General features: G+C 41.4%; 1 protein-coding gene and 1 long non-coding RNA gene across 19 annotated transcripts in view; one reads left to right on the top strand and one right to left on the bottom strand.

The window, feature by feature from the left end:
* Positions 1 to 15,890, top strand: part of Rbfox2 (RNA binding fox-1 homolog 2) — a 240,092-nt gene that overhangs the window by 52,044 nt on the left and 172,158 nt on the right. Inside the window, exon 1 of one of the 18 annotated variants that reach the window (XM_028871041.2) lies at positions 9,533 to 9,617. The exons of the other annotated variants lie outside the window; for them this stretch is intronic. Coding sequence (XP_028726874.1) covers positions 9,576 to 9,617 — 42 coding nt within the window. The 5' untranslated portion in view covers positions 9,533 to 9,575. Of the gene's footprint in view, positions 1 to 9,532; positions 9,618 to 15,890 lie in introns of those variants that run through there. 18 annotated transcript variants of the gene reach the window in all.
* LOC119086372 lies at positions 530 to 9,539 on the bottom strand. Its single transcript, XR_005089645.1, has 3 exons — positions 9,450 to 9,539; positions 8,850 to 9,117; positions 530 to 914 (listed from the first exon to the last, which is right to left on the bottom strand). It is a non-coding gene; the product is annotated as an uncharacterized LOC119086372 (long non-coding RNA).

The following is a 15,890-nucleotide window of genomic DNA, read 5'->3' as shown; positions in this document are numbered from 1 at the left end:
CAGGCCTACACACTTAAAAGAGGATTCTGTGACGCTCTACTGTAGGCTCTGTGAATTCTTCTTTGGGCCCTTCTCGAGGTTGTCCAAAACATATTTTATGTATATACTTGACTTTCTATTTTGGTTCAAGTGCCTAATGACTGAGGATGTGCTGATCTCAGCTCTCAATTTTTTAGATGTAGCTGATCATTGCAGAAACTCTGCCATCCCTGGGGTTCATCTGGGCCTTTGCAGCCAAATTCTAATCTATTTAGTATTTAGTTTAGTTGTTAGAGGAGAGCTTATGGGAACCTGTTTCTTCTTCCTTTGTGTGGGTTCTGGTGATGGAACTCAGGTTACTAGACTTGGTGCCAGTATTGGCAAGTGCCAGTACTCATGGAATCATCTTTGTGGCATTCCCCTCAGTTTTTTCTTGAGCCAAACGTGAACTGTATTTGATGAATTACGCTGTTTCTGAGTAGTGAGGTTAGCTATCTGGATGCTCTGGTGTTTATGATAGGTCGGAGTACTTAAAGTGGGATGACTTAAGACAGGTCATACAGTCACCTTTATTATGAATGAGCCCTAGCTTTGCTGATGAAGGAGATTACCAATATTTAAACACCCACATCTTGTAATGTTCTCAGATGACCAATAGGATCCTCTTTTCTTTATTATTGTTAGCTCTGGAGAAAAGGAGGCAGCCAAGGTGTGCACTCATTTGTCAAGTACAAGGCTCCTATTATTTCTTCTTCATTAAACTGATAGATACACAGCCTCATTTCCCCTTTCACATAGGAAAACTGCATTCACTATTGTCACAGAACTAGTGAATATCAGAGAGGTAGGCTTAACTCTTGCATGCTGTGTCCAAAGCTGCGGTACATTCTCCTGTCAGACCTTTCTCAGAAACTTCTCCAAAAGGATGCAGTGACCTAGAAAGACATAAAAATAATTTTGTTTTTTTGAATATTTATTTATTTATTTGTTTGTTTGTTTAATGTACAGTGTTCTCCCTGCATGTATGCCTACAGGCTAGAAGAGAGCATACAGATCTCATTACAGATGGTTGTGAGCCACCATGTGGGTGCTGGGAATTGAACTCAGGACCTGGAAGAGCAGCCAGTGCTCTCAAGCTCTGAGCTATCTCTCCAGCCCCAATTTTATCTTTTTGTTTGTTTTCATCATCTTTTCTTGTTAGGTTTGCTACCTTGTTGTCTCTGACTTGTAAAATGTTAATACTAGGGAGAGAAAGAGTCAAGCTAGTTAGCCGTTGTTTATAGAGAGACTTAGGTCTCCAAAAGATGCCATTTTTTTTGTTGTTGAAATTTTTTTCAGAGCAATTAAAGAGTGACATGTATTTGTATAAAAAGCAGCTTTGAAATCACAGAAAGACAACTTTCTGACCTGGACAGACACCATTCACTGTCTTCCAAGGCATTGTTCAGGGAGAGTATGCGAGGGGCTTTGGGGACCCCACTTTAGGAGGCGCACTGGTCAAATACTCAAGTGCTGTGCTCTGAGGCACCTGATGTGTAGCCCAGAACTCAGACTGTACCCTGAAATTTTACTGATTTGCCTGGGCAGACATAACATTGAGAATGTGGGGCTAGGTGGTGGGATACAGTAATCATGAAACGTAGTTGGAATTGATGGAGGTGGGGTGGGTTCACTCAAGTCTCTGTATACATTTCTCTTGTGCTTGCAGTGGTGACATATAATGATATATTTCATGTAATATCTTTGTCCCAACCTAACTAAACTTCACGAGGGCAAACACTGGGTCTGCTTTTTTATGTAGGATTCATGGTGTTTGTTTATTGGGTTCTGGTCAAGCCTTGTCTGTTATTTTGGGTCAGGGAACTGACTTGGCAAATTTTATTGAACTCCCCCCCCCCACCCCCCCACCCCCCCGAGACAAGGTTTCTCTGTGTAGCTTTGTACCTTTCCTGGATCTCACTCTGTAGCCCAGGTGGGCCTCGAACTCACAGAGATCCGTCCGCCTGGCTCTGCCTCTCCAGTGCTGGGATTAAAGGCATGCACCACCACCGCCCGGCTGAACTGGGTCTTGTGGTACATTTGCATTCCCAGCCACGAAGGAGACTTAAAGCAGGAAGATTGAATGTTCAAGTCTAGCCTGACTGGGCAAGTGAGTGAGAACCTCTCTTAACATAGGTAAAAGGACTGGAGGTGTAGCTTAGTGTGTTAAGTGGTAGAGTGCTTGCCCAGTGTGAACGAGGCTGCTGGATCCAAACCCACCTACATTGGAAAGAGGGGGAGGGGATTCTCTTGACCCTTGCTACTGTCTTGTAGTCTTTCTGAAGCTCACCAATAGGTCCTTGCTTGGCGTGTAGGATGTGCTCACAACCTAGAAGTCTAGGTGGGTGTTTCTCCCTGTTCTGCATGTTTAGAAGAGAACAAGTTCTGTCTTGAGATGTATTGTAAAATGGGGGAGAAAGAGAATTCAGGAACTGTGCTTTCAAAACTCTGTCCATCTAACAGAATTGGTTTAACTACTGTTCTTTCATTTAGCCCCTTTCTACTTCCCATCTTGAATTGAACTGTAAATCTTTTTTTATGAAAAGGGTTTGTGTGTGTGTAAAATCTCTAGCTTATTGGTTCTTCTTCTTAAGACCAGGGTAAAGCCTTTACAAGACCAAGAAGAAAGAGATAAACAGTTATGGGCAAGAGAATTAGAAAACATTTGGGGAAAAGAGTAGGGTTGTCTGGGTGTATGGCAGCATGTGTGGACATATACATGTTTCCCTTCTCTGCTCTTCTCTGGCTAGAATGACCTAGTTATTTTGTTTGCTTTGGATTTTTTTTAACATTGTGGAAAATAGTGCATAATTTGTGGACTAGGTAGTTGGGTTAGAAAATACCGGACTTGTAACTTCCCTTTTAAAGATCTTTCTTATACTTTTAAGAAAATTGTTAGCCGGGTGATGGTGGCGCATGCCTTTAATCCCAGCACTTGGGAGGCAGAGCCAGGCAGATCTCTGTGAGTTCAAGGCCAGCCTGGGCTACAGAGTGAGTTCTAGGACAGGTGCAAAGCCACACAGAGAAACCCTGTCTTGAAAAACAAAAACAAAAACAAAGAAAAGAACATTGTTAAGTGATGTGGATTTTAGATATGTGAGTTGAAGAAGCAGTTGCAGTAGTAAAAGTAGTGGCTTTCCCTTATGTTCTTTGTTGAAGTAGAAATTGCTCAGAGCTAGGATAATGGAGGATTATTTATTTAGGGCACTCTGATGTCAGAATCCTTTGATTTAATTGCTCAATTAATGTATTAGCTTGTTTTTGTTCCTGTAATGAAGTATTTAAATCTAGATATGTATAAAGTTTTGAAGGCTGAAGTCCAAACTGCATAGTACTCCTTGTGGAGAGGCCTCTTAGCTACACTATTTCATGATTGATGACCCCCTGTAGGCCCTGGGATAAAGTTTGAAATGTCTGACCTATGTGGTAAGAGAAACTTCATTTATACATGTGGTGATACATTGTGTACCCTAATAAAATTTGCCCAAAGATCAGAGAACAGAACAAGCTACTAAATTAAACATAAATACCAGGTGGTGGCGGCACATACCTTTAATCCTAGCACTTGGGAGGCAGAGATCTGTCTGGATCTCTGTGAGTTCAAAGCCACCCTGGAATGAGATTGACTCGGTCTAGGAGAGAAACAGAGCCAGGCAGTGGTGCCACACACCTTTAATCCCAGGAATAAGAAGGAAGTGATGGCTGGATGGAGAAAGGTATAAAAGGCATGAAGAGACCTAGGAGTCCTAGAGGTAAGATGTGGCAGTGGTTTGTTCCTTTGTCTCTCTGATCTTTCAGTTCCAAGTTTTTTTTTTTTTAAATTAATAAGATCTTTTAACATTTGAGCTTACATATACATTTTATGTATACATATCTGATATACAATATGCCTGGGAATCTTAAATGGTAAATTTTAAATGCTACTATATTAAAGTTTCTAGAAGAAAGCAGACAGATACTGTCTAAGGGTTTCTATTGCTGTGTTAAAACACCATAACCATACACAACTTAGGAAAAAAGGGTTTATTTCAGCCTAAAACTGTCAGCTCACACTTTATTGCTGAGGGAAGTCAGGGCAGGGTCTCAAACAGGGTAGGAACCTAGAGGCAGGAGCTGAGGCAGAGGCCATGGAGGAGCGCTGCTTACTGGCTTGCTCCTTATGGATGATTGCTCAGTTTGCTTTGTTATTCCATCTAGGACCACCAGCCCAGGAGTGGCCACTGCTCACATCAATCATCAGTCAAAAAAATGTACTACAGGCTTGCCCACAGGTCAGTCTGGTGAGAGTATTTTCTCAGTTGAGGTTCCATCTTTCTAGATGACTTTAGCTTGTGTCAAGTTGGCATAAACCAGCCAGCACAGCCATCGTTTCATGATACTCTTTATTTGAAAGGACTATTCAGAAGACTCAGGATAAGCTGAATGCATTGATTTTAGGAATAGCTACTCATTAAGAGACACTTTTAAGAAAGTAAAAAAGCAAATCACAGAGTAGGAGAAAGTATTTGCAACACACAGATTTGGCTGCTATCCAGAATAGGTCAGTTATTCTTGCAACTTAGTATATAAAAGGAATGCTATAAATAATTTTTTGAAAACAACCTAGTAGCAAAGTGGGCAACATATATGAATAGGTACTTTACAGAACATGGTACCCTGCTGTTCAGAAATGGTCACATGACTCTTCTCCAAGGTAAAACAGATGGCCACAGTGAGGTTCTGTTGCCCTGTCTCCTGAATGACTGAACGAAGAAGGCAGACATTTAGCACCTGGAGCCCTCATGCAGTGCCGGGGAAAGGTTAAGGAGCATAGCTTTGGAGAACTAAAAGTTGGTAGTGTCTCCCAAAGCTGAAAACAGGAGTGCACTGCAGCAATCTCACTCCTTGCCACAGCAGCAGAAACCTGAAATGTGTATATATGATTGCCCAAAGAGCATGTACAAGGATGTACATGGCAGCATGTTTTTATAACAACTTGAGATAGTGACTCTTTGTTGCCAACTTGGCTGGATTTGGAATCACTTAGAGATATACCTTGTGACATTAACTGTTCTTTGAGGAAGGAGACCCACCCTGGATGTGACCAGCATCAACCCTTGCTGGGGGTCCAGGCTGAGCTAAAAAGGAAAAATGAGACAGCCAGTTGAGCACCAGTATTCATCTCTCTGCTACCTGATCTGCCCCAGTGGGAGCACGCAGCGTCTTGCCACCATGTCTTCCTTGCTGTGGTGGACTGTACCCTTAAATTATGAGCCACAGCAAGCCCCCTTCCCCTTCCATAAGTTTCCTCTTGTCAGCTGTTTGTTCAGAATCACAGAAAAAGTAGCTTGTACATAGCCCAAGCTGAAAATAATGGGACTATTTTTCAGCATCCTGAAGTGCTTTCCAGTACATTAGGATATTTAACACATACATGTGTTATTGAATACAGTGCTTCACAGAAGGAAGCATGGCGTGTGATCATCCCTAGAAAAGTCACAGCAGAGTCAGTTATGTTGTTGTGAGTAGCTGAGAGTGACTGCAGAGGCACAAGACAGACCGAGGGGGCCAGTAGGTTTCCTTCTCTTTGTCTTGGTGCTAGGTTTCTCTTGGGGCGGGCTCACTTTGTGAGAATGTATTAACATTGTACACACAGGATTTCTGCATATATATAATTAGCAAAAAGTTTATGTCCTGTGATAGCTGCAGCTAATAGATGGCTGGTTCCTTAGATGTGGTGTACTTCATCTGTTCAACTGGTAAGATGTGAATATGCACATACATTTATGTGTTAGAGTATTGCATGGGGATGAAGGGGCTTTTTGAAAATGGTAATTTCCTTGCCAGATAGTCAACACGCTAATAATCTTTTTAAAGAGACATAGGAAAAGAGATGTGATAAATTAACTCCAGTTTACTTTCAAACCAGGTCTCTGAGAAGAGCAAGAAAATGTTCACTGTCCTCACCAGACAGCAAATTTAGACTTGTTTTCTGGACAGAAGAACATTCTTCATGAGTGTTCTTAGCTGCTAGAGGCTTCGTTTTCAGGACATAACTTCATTTTGGCTTTTAATTTCACCATGGATACTTTAAAGATAAGAACTATCCATATAACATTAAAATTTTTTTTTGTTTTGTGTCTCAAGACAGGCTTTCTCTGTGTAGCACTGGCTGTTCTAAATCTAGTCTGTAGCCCAGGCTGGCCTCAAACTCACAGAAATCTGCCCATCTCTGCCTCAGTGCTGGGATTAAAGGTGTGCACCACCACATTTAGCTGACATTAAAATGTGAAACCCTGTCTCGAAAAAACCTAAATAAATAAATAAATACATAAATAAATAAATAAAATGTTTTAACCCATCACTTTTTGGAGATCTGACAGAAAACACATTCTAGGCAAACCCTATCTGCTATGGAAGATTTTAAGAGAGATTGCCTGTGCCTTCTCTTAACTGGTCATTTCTCTCAACTTTCAACTTGGACTTTATAATGAACCCGAAAGTTCTCTATGTTTGCTGTGTTGCCTTGCCTTCCTCCTTCATTTGTGCTCTTTGTTCTCTCTCCCTGAGATGCCTTTACCTTCATTCTTTACCTAAGAATTTTCTACCTGATAATTCTGCATCCTCTGGTGCTAACCACGTGGCTTACCCACCCCCTACAAGTGAATATCTTTGCTGTGTTGCATGTCATTCATTGTTGTGTTTATTTGCCTAAAGCACTTATCTTTTGAGACTTGCTTATGATAGGTGTTTAATTAATATTGGAAGTCAGTATCTGTTTTCTAAAGGATAAAGGGAATTATATTACATGGTATTGGTAGATGCATGCTTTGAATTTGTTTTCAGAAGATGTAGGCTACATTACTTTTTGGTAAAAGCAAGCATACATGTTTATAATTAATTGTGTGTGGCGGTAGGAGAGAGTGATGCCAGTTGGATTCCACGAGTACCAGACATGTGACCTTGGCCTCTTTGGCATGGTTCTCTAATCACCTGATTTAATTTTAGTGAAATCCCTGCAGAATTGCTCTGATTCTGTATGTAGAATGTGGAAATTATAAATTTAATATAGACTCTGACTGCATTAGGGTTTCTGGAGTAAAGCTGATGGATGAGCTGAGGCATAGCTCAGTCAGTAGAGAGCTGCTCATGCTTAGCACGTGTGAAGCCCTGGGTTCCATTCCAGGCACCAAAACCCATTTACAACTGCTCCCCATCAGAGCAGAACAAGCAAATGAGACTCTATAGGCATTATGACGTTGTGACTGGGTCAGTATAGGCATTAAGACTCTGATAATTGTCTTTTTATCTCAAATGGAAGAAAATTAAATTCCAGAATATGTTATCCGAAGTTTTGGCATTTTACTTCAGCATGTAATTTCTTAAGCTAATCTTAATTTAAAAGATCTGAGTAAAATCATTACCATTTGTTCAGAAGTTTAGAATAATAGGATTAGAATAATAAATTAATAAGTATTGAGTAACCACTTATAGCTAACTATGGTTATTAATACATAAAAAGAATGACATTAACTTTCATGTCCAACAACTTATGTTTTATTGATGATATAAGAGAACACAGACACAAAATGATACTTTAGACATGACTGTGTGTGATTGGGAGTAGAAAAACTGCATAGGTTCTGGAGTTCAGAGAGACCTACTATAGATACTAGACACACTGACTTTTTGAACTTTTCCATTTTCAGAATGGAAATAAGAATATATACAACTCACTATTTTTGTATAAAGGTTCAGTGACTGATATGATGGATAGTCTCAGAGGCCACTTGGGTCTTCCCATGTAGAATAAAGTGACCATCTCTGAGAGTTAAGAATTGTTCTTGGTGCTAGAGAGATGGCCCAGTGGTTAAGAGTTCAAGCTGCTCTTCCAGAGGACAACTCTCAGTTCCAGGGGACCTGACACCTTCACATGGACATACATGCAGTAAAACACCAATACACATAAAATAAGAATAAATAACATATAAATAAATATTAATATGCATATAATTTTATAAAGAATTATGCTTATCATAGTTAATCTATGGAATCACCTCTACAGCAGTGTTGTTGAGAGTGGTTTCACCTAAGGACTGGTTTGTTAGGGGTGAATTTGGAGAGCATCTACCTCCATCTCAGAGGCAAGCTAATCATACCTAACCCTACTGTTGGGATGAGAGTCTTCAGTGTCTCTCATGTACTTTTGAAGCTCATTCTAGATGCTTTGTGTATTAGTTTGAAAACACTATCTTTTGCCATGCATTATGCTACGTTGATGCCACCCTGCTTTGGAAAACGGGTGTCCTGGAGCTGGATTTCTACCCTGTAACAAAACCACAGATTTCCTGGGTGTGCCTTATTTTTATTCATCCCCTTTTCTGATATAAGGCCCTGACCTACTTGATGCATTTCCAACTTAGTTACAGCTTATGCTTTGTCTTTCAGAGTCATATAGGACATGCTTAGTTTAAATCAACCAAGTAGTTTCTGAGAAAGAATCCCTTCCTAGATGGGAAATGGATAGCTGGATTGAGAAGCAAAGCCCTGGTCCAAATTTACCTGTTGTTTAGGGAGAGTGGGAGCCACTTTAGAATTAGAGCTTGGATTAAGGCAAGAGTAGGATCAGTTCCAGATGTGCACTAGGCACAGACCAGCGCCAGAGTGGAGACCTTCGAAGAGACTGTCCAGGGATTTGAGAGAGCATATACATATTTTACGGCATTATGAAAAAGTGGTTTTCTAGAAGTTCATCTTCTGTGGCAGTTTCAGACTTCTCATTAAAACTTCAGGAATTTGCTTATGGTGTCAACTTCCTCAATCCCTTTGGCTCAGGGACCTAAACTACTTACCATTTAGTCAGCAGTTTTGAGAGCATCCTTGTGTGGAGCTATGTTGTAGATGATGGGTGTGAGAGTCTGCTCCAGTTTCCATAGGAGGTCAGCCTGGGAGGTGAGCATTTGGATGCAGAATTTGCAGTGTGTCGGCTTTCATCCTCACCTCCCCACTCCTGTTTCTGTGATGGAGGAAGTTCCGTCAGAGGGTAGATACTGTTCTGCCTGTAGGCATGGCTTTTCTCTCCTTGGCTTAGGGTGGAAGGAGTCAGCAGACTGATGTTCCCTACATGAAATGCCCCAACGGTGTTTTTGTTATTGTTCTGTTTTTTCCTCTCCTGATGGGAGGAGGTGAGTGGGGAATGTTCTCTGTATGTGGGGCAAGCCATCTGGTTGATTTTTGAAGGTTCAGCACATACTGCTGTTTGAGTTGGGGGCCAGACAGGAGGAGAAACAACCAATTTGGGGTGTGGTTTAGGGGCGGGTAGAATATAGGAAGGAGGATATTTCTATGTTTTCTTAGTCATAAGACTCAGAATCGCAAGTGGCTAAATTTAGCCCAGGTTCCTGTTGAAAGCATCATTTTTGCGGGCGGGCAGTGGGGGCAGAACGGAAAACCTTTTTGTGTATCCTGCTCCATGAAGCCAATAGGGAAGCAGGAGGAGGTGAGGTTGCCATGGAGATGGTAGCTGTGTGCAAGGGGAGAGCAGCAGGGTTTAGAATTCCAGGAAGGAAGAGAGAGTGATGTCATCAGATTCCATGGACCAGCCCAGGAACCCCTGTGAGGTTGGTGGGGCGTTGGGTGTGTGTATGGTGGGGGTGGAGTGGGAGTTTGTAGAGGGGAACGTTGGCCTCAATAAGGTGTGGGGAGTCCAGTTCAAACAGAGGTTGGTTGTGTGGAATTATATGCTGATCTGCATTGATGCTTGTTTCAGAAAAAAATTCGTAAATCATTTCTGAATTTGTAGAATATTTTCTTTGTTGAGAAAGGACATATTTCTTCCACAAAGGAGCTCACCAGATATAAAAATGTAATATCTTTTTATAGCTAAATCCCTATAGTATTTGTGTATGCTTTTATCCCTTGTATGTGAGGGTATTTGGGTGCATATTTTAGAAATGTACTTAGTTACCTTTGCACTATTTCTTTTATGATACTACATGCAATTAAATGATTCATTAATGCCAAATTATGGCACCTATTTTTATATGGATGGGTGTAAATAAAACACTTAAATTCTGAAATCAAAGCAGTTGCTTTTCAGCAGAGAGAAAAAACGATATGCTTCAAGACAGTTCTGAGCACATACATGTTCATATTGGTAGCCAAGGACAAATGAATTTGTTTAGATGTGACTAAAAGGATGATTTTTAAAAGGAAAACATGTCACAGAATCTGTGCATCCAGATGAGTACTGACTGTCCTTCAAACAGTCACCTGGGCTCTGGCGATAGAAGCATTGTGCAAGACAGAAAGAACTGGTTTGAGTCGGCTTCAGAGACCAGTGAGGAGGAAAACATTTTCCAAATCTAACTGGATTTTCCACCAAAGAACTTAGTCAGAATTGGCTTTTCCTGATTATGTCCATGCTCAAATGGGCTTTTATCCCAATTAAAGCTTTTCCAAGCATGTGTCGGTTCTGAAGGCATTTTTGTTTTCTGAACAAGAACTGTGGTGTGCTGTAGTTTAGCAGTGATGTTTGGAATGATGGTAGCATGTGAGAATATGAGCATTAGCTTTCCCTGGATGACATCTCCGAGGTGACCCACTTGGGTTGATTTGTTCAGATGTACCACTGGGCAGTGCAGTTGGTGTGTTTGAGAGCCTAGGTGCTGGGATCAGAGTGGCTCGAGTCCAGACCTGAGCTTCTCGAGCTGACCGTGGACAAGTCACTGTTTCTTGCTACCTTGTTTTTCCTCATATATATGAGCTGTGATGTAAAAACCAGCCTCAAAATGCAGCTTGAGGATTAAGCAAACCAATATATAAAACATTTCCAAATTTTGTATGTTCTCAGTGCTTGCTGACTGGTCATTTAATAAAGCCTATTTCTTAAGCTGGTGTGATAGGACACTCTTGGAATTGTAGCACAGAGGAAGCTGAGGCAGGAAAGTTAGGAGTTCAAGGTCAGTTTGGGCTACATTTAGAGACCTTGTATCCTAAAACAAAAGAGGTCAGTGAGGGCTCAGTGGGTTAGGCCGTTAAGCCTGATGGTGAGCTTGATCCCTGTGACCTACAGGGTGGACGGAGAGGACTGACTTCCACAAACTGTCCTTTGACCTCCATATGCATAGTGTGGCATATCTCCCTCTCCCAAAATAATTAAATAAAATGTTTGTGAAGTATTAAGACCTAACAGGGACCGGGGAGGTGGCTTGGTAGAGAAGTGGTTGCTGTGCAGGTGAGGACTGGAATTTGGATCCTCAGCATCATGTGCAGCTGTGGCCGCCTGTGTTCCCAGTGTGGGAGGCTGAGACAGGATTCCCACAGCAAGCAGGCTGGCTTCACTGGCCACAGTTGGTGAACTCTGGGTTCAGTGAGAGCCCCAGCTTCACAAAATTTATAGATTGAGGAAGACAACCTCCATCAACTCCAGTCTTTCACGCGCACTAGCCAACTTGCACCTACACACAATGTGTTCACATACTTGGGCAAACTCTTACACATGCATGCATCTCAGGGGTGTACACACACCACACAAAAATGTATTTTTTGAGATGAAGAACTATGAGAAGCAAGTTATCTGGGTTAGGATAGTCCAGTGGGCCCACTTTGGTATTAGAATCAATCTGGGACCTTTTCTACATAATTTGGGATCCAGAAGGAAGAGGCCCAGAACTCAATAGTTTTAAATGGTTGCCCAATTATCATTAAGGATTGAGAACCATGCAGAGTAACCTATTTAGAGTGTGGACCAGGTACCTTAGCTTCATCATGAGTCACCTAGGAGAGGTGAGAACTTCATGTATCACTCAGAACAGCTCTAAATTACAGAGCCTGCATTTTAAAAGGGAACCAAGTGACCTGTCTTTAAATTAAAGTAAAAGGCAGCACTGGGAATAACTATAGGTTTCCTCCTTTACCAGAAGAGGATCAGTTTGCTAAGCCAGTGTCCAGAATCATCCCCTTCTTGCCTGGCCCTAAAGAGCAAGGCTTTTCTGCACTAAGCTCATGTTTAACGTGTAATAGAAAGAACTTTTGCAGTTGTGACTGTGGTTCAACCACAACTAGCTGTTTGCTTCTCGGTTAACCTTTCTGAATCTCACTGTCCTCATTTGGTAGTGGACATAAGACCCAATCATGATCTAAAGTATATGAATTTTATAGCACCCTGTGCTATGTGAAAGTTACAGTCCCTCTTGCCTCTCTTTCAGCCTTTTATTTGCAAATATGTGTAGTAGTCCTGTTTCTCAGAAGGGTCCCTTCTTGAGTCTCAGTATCTTCTCATCTCTTTAGTTAGGTTCCTTGCCACTTAACCTGTCTCTCAGCTGTCTCAAATGTTTAATTGTACACGCAGAGAACTGTATGAGTAGGTTTTCCCTATCAAATGTTTATTATTCCCAATAAGGGTTATACGAGGAGGAACTGCAGGAGCTGAATAGTTCAGTGGATTCAGGATTCAAGTGTTCTGAAAAAGAGAGCTGATGAAGACAGCTCTGAATTCCTGATAGTTGATCACATGTTTAAGAAAGGGAAGTTTGTGGTTTTTAGATCTTGATCCTGAGAGAAAAAGGTTTGGCAGGGAAGGTACCAAGATCATGAAGAAGATTGCATTTCAGATGATATCCATTGCATTTTAGGTGTGATCCATTGCATTTTGGATGTGTTGACCCCTGCAAATTCCCAAAATTGGGGAAACTCGGTTGTGTAATTTGTGAATGAAGAAATTGTGTATACACTCCCCCGCTGGCCCAAATCCAACTCTCAGGTGGTTTTATTTGAGGTTTCCTTGATTGGTCCCAAGCAAGAATTATCATGCTGGGCCGGAGAGAGGGCTCAGCAGTCAAGAGTGCTCACTACTCTTGTAGGTGACCTGGGTTTCATTCTCAGCACCTATTTGATGGCTTACAACTGCCCCATCCTTAATTCCAGTTCCAGGGGATCCAGTTGTTTCTTCTAGCTTCCATGGGCACCAGACACGCCCATACAGTGCATTTACATATTCAGGCAAAACACTCATACACAAAATAAGATTTATCAGCTGATCATGGAGTCAACAACAGTGAGTACTGCCTTCTTCCTGAAGGGAATCAACACAATGAGAGGAAGGTCAGGGAATTGTTTTAGGGACCCCAGGAGAGATAGGGAGTTGGCATTGGAAGTGACACGGGAGTAGGAAAGAGAAAAGGCCCATTTGTACTTAGTCATGCAGATATTAGGGAGGGAGAGGAAAGACAGGATTTCAAGCTCAAAGCTCACAACACCAGTGACTGTAAGCTTTTCTCTGTAAGGGAGGTTGACTTGCAGGTGCTTCTCTGCGCTATGCTGAATCTTAACATCTGTGTACAGCATAGGTATAATTACATACACGTTACAGATCAGAAAACAGATGCCTAGCAGGGTTGTCCTAAGTCACCGGGCCAGTAAGCAGTAGAGCTAATTTGACATGTTGAATAGCAGTGTGAGTCAAGAGACAGCTGCAAAAGCTAAATTGAAACAGTCAGTATGTACCAATTAAGAAAAAACATTATTGTTTTGTCTATATTGACTTTGGATAGAACTGTTCATTTAAATATAAAGTATGATATTCAACATGTTAGCGTGTCTCAGAGGGACTTTTTTGAATATTGCGGAATGGTTATTTGGGATGTTTCTTTTGTGCTCAAAAGCTAATTAAGAGGTATATTTTTTTAAGTGCCAAAGCTTGTGAATCCTTGGTTGGGCTCAGTGAAACACCAGTTTGAATTGAATATCACAACACACTAATTTGTTGGTGGTTATCAGTTGGCGTATTTAGTCATAATAAGCATTATAATCATGGCTGCTTCAAATCCAGATGCAGATGATTATCAATTATTGCACAAAACAAATTTCATCTTCTTAGAAAGTTCTAAGTTCCAGCTGGAAGAACCCCAAGTCTGTAGAAAACTTGGGTTCCAGGCCACTTGGTTATTTACTGCCTGTGCGCCCTTGGGCATGTCATTTAACCTAACCAGTCTGAACTGAGATTTCCCTTATCAGCCAGAAGGGGACATAGTTGTTCCTCAGTGTCTGCAGGGGTTAGTTTCAGGATCTGCTCGGTCACCCAGATCTGCTTACACATCTAGCATAGATAGAGTGGTTTTTTCTTCCATGTAACACACACACATATACCTGTATACTTTAAATTTACAAATGCATTGTCGGTGCTGTGTAAATAATTGTTATTCTGTGTTGTTTAGGGAGTATTGACAAGAAAAAAAAGTATGCCTGTGTTCATTAAAGACAGTTCCCCCTGCTGTGCCCTGAATGTTCTTTGTCAGATGCTGAGGTTATGGTATGGGGTGTGTGTGTGTGTGCTGGGGGGGGGGGCAGGGGGGCACAGCTTAATGTTACCCGTTTACCAGGACTGTTTCCAGTAAGATGTTTAATACCTAGTCCTCCCTCTTCTCAGCTCTGTAACTGCAGGAAAGACATCTGAAGCCTGCTTTGGCTTTCCTATGTGTGTTGTGTGAGTACAGTACAGGTAAGAAGGGTGCATACCAGGAATCTCAACCTGTACAGGTCAGAACTGCCCACGTTTGTGGGTGTGGAAATGTATACAGCTGAAGCATTGTTTCTCATTATCTTTGTTCTTTTGTTGTTGTTTTGTTTTTTCGAGATAGGGTTTCTCTGGGGCTCTGTAGACCAGGCTATCCTCGAACTCACAGAGATCCACCTGCGTCTCTCTCCTGAGTGCTGGGATTAAAGGCGTGTGCCACCACTGCCCGGCTTTTATCTTTGTTCTTTAGAAAGACTATCCCATTAAGGACCAGGGACTATGCAGATAATTTTGCACATAATACATTGATCCTTAAAACAAATAGATAGTGCTCTCATTTAAAAGGCTAAGAATTTGAGGCTGAGAGGCAGACTACCTTCATGATCACAGATAGTTGTGATACAACAACTGTTCTTTCCTCTTGCACAAATTGTGACATGTCAGACTAAGGCATGGTTTAATTATGCCATAGACAAAATGCTGGTAGTAAAGGAATGTAATGACTGTTAAATTATATTCTGTGTGAGTGTGTACATATCCATGTGAATATGTGCAAACATGCATTCCAGTTGTGTCCATGTATACACATGTCCCTGTGTGTGTGCAGGCATGTAGGTTGAGGTCAGAGGTTGCCATTAGATACTGCTCTTGGTCACTTTCCATCTTACTTTTTAAGATAAGATCTTGCTGGACCTAGGCCTTGATGATTTCACTGGCTTGCTGGAATTCACTCGTCTCTGTCTCTTCAACCCTGAGGTTACAGATGTGTGCTGCTGTCAGCTTTTATGTGGGTGGTAGAGATCAGAACTCAGGTCTTCATGTTTTACACAGCAGGACTTTACCAACCAAGCCATCGCCTTAGCCCCCAAGAAATTGTATTCTTCACTGACACGTGTTTAGCATTAAAGAAGTGGAGAATAGCATAGCCGTCACTGCTAATGTTTAATTTTCCACCCTGACTGTGTATCTTTTTAATCTTGTGGTAAAATGGCAATATGTGGAAAGCACATATCTTGTGGTGTGTGCTGAGTATAGTGTCTATTGCAGTAGAAAGTGCTGTTGTGATTATTTGAGTTACCAGCTGAACTAGCTACCTTTCCAAGGGATGCCATTTTTAGTTGAAAGCACAACCCATAGACCATGATTACTGAGGCTTGGGTACTGGCAGACATTTTATTAAAAGTGGATGCCTGTTATTTGAAGGAAAACAGTGACAACAATATTTGTTGCTGATGATAAATTTTGAGTTTTCAAGGAAACATTTTGGAAAACTTACCTAGAGGTGTGCTTTATTGATCTCTTAGGTAGGCAGTCCTCAACCGGTCAAGTCAATCAGGATTTATTTACACTTTCCTAGTCTACTTGCAGCCATATTCAC

The sequence above is a fragment of the Peromyscus leucopus genome, chromosome 20 (assembly GCF_004664715.2).
Source record: "Peromyscus leucopus breed LL Stock chromosome 20, UCI_PerLeu_2.1, whole genome shotgun sequence".
Lineage (NCBI taxonomy): Eukaryota > Metazoa > Chordata > Mammalia > Rodentia > Cricetidae > Peromyscus > Peromyscus leucopus.
Note: the sequence above shows the minus strand (reverse complement) of the source record. Positions and strands in the feature narration are given on the sequence as shown.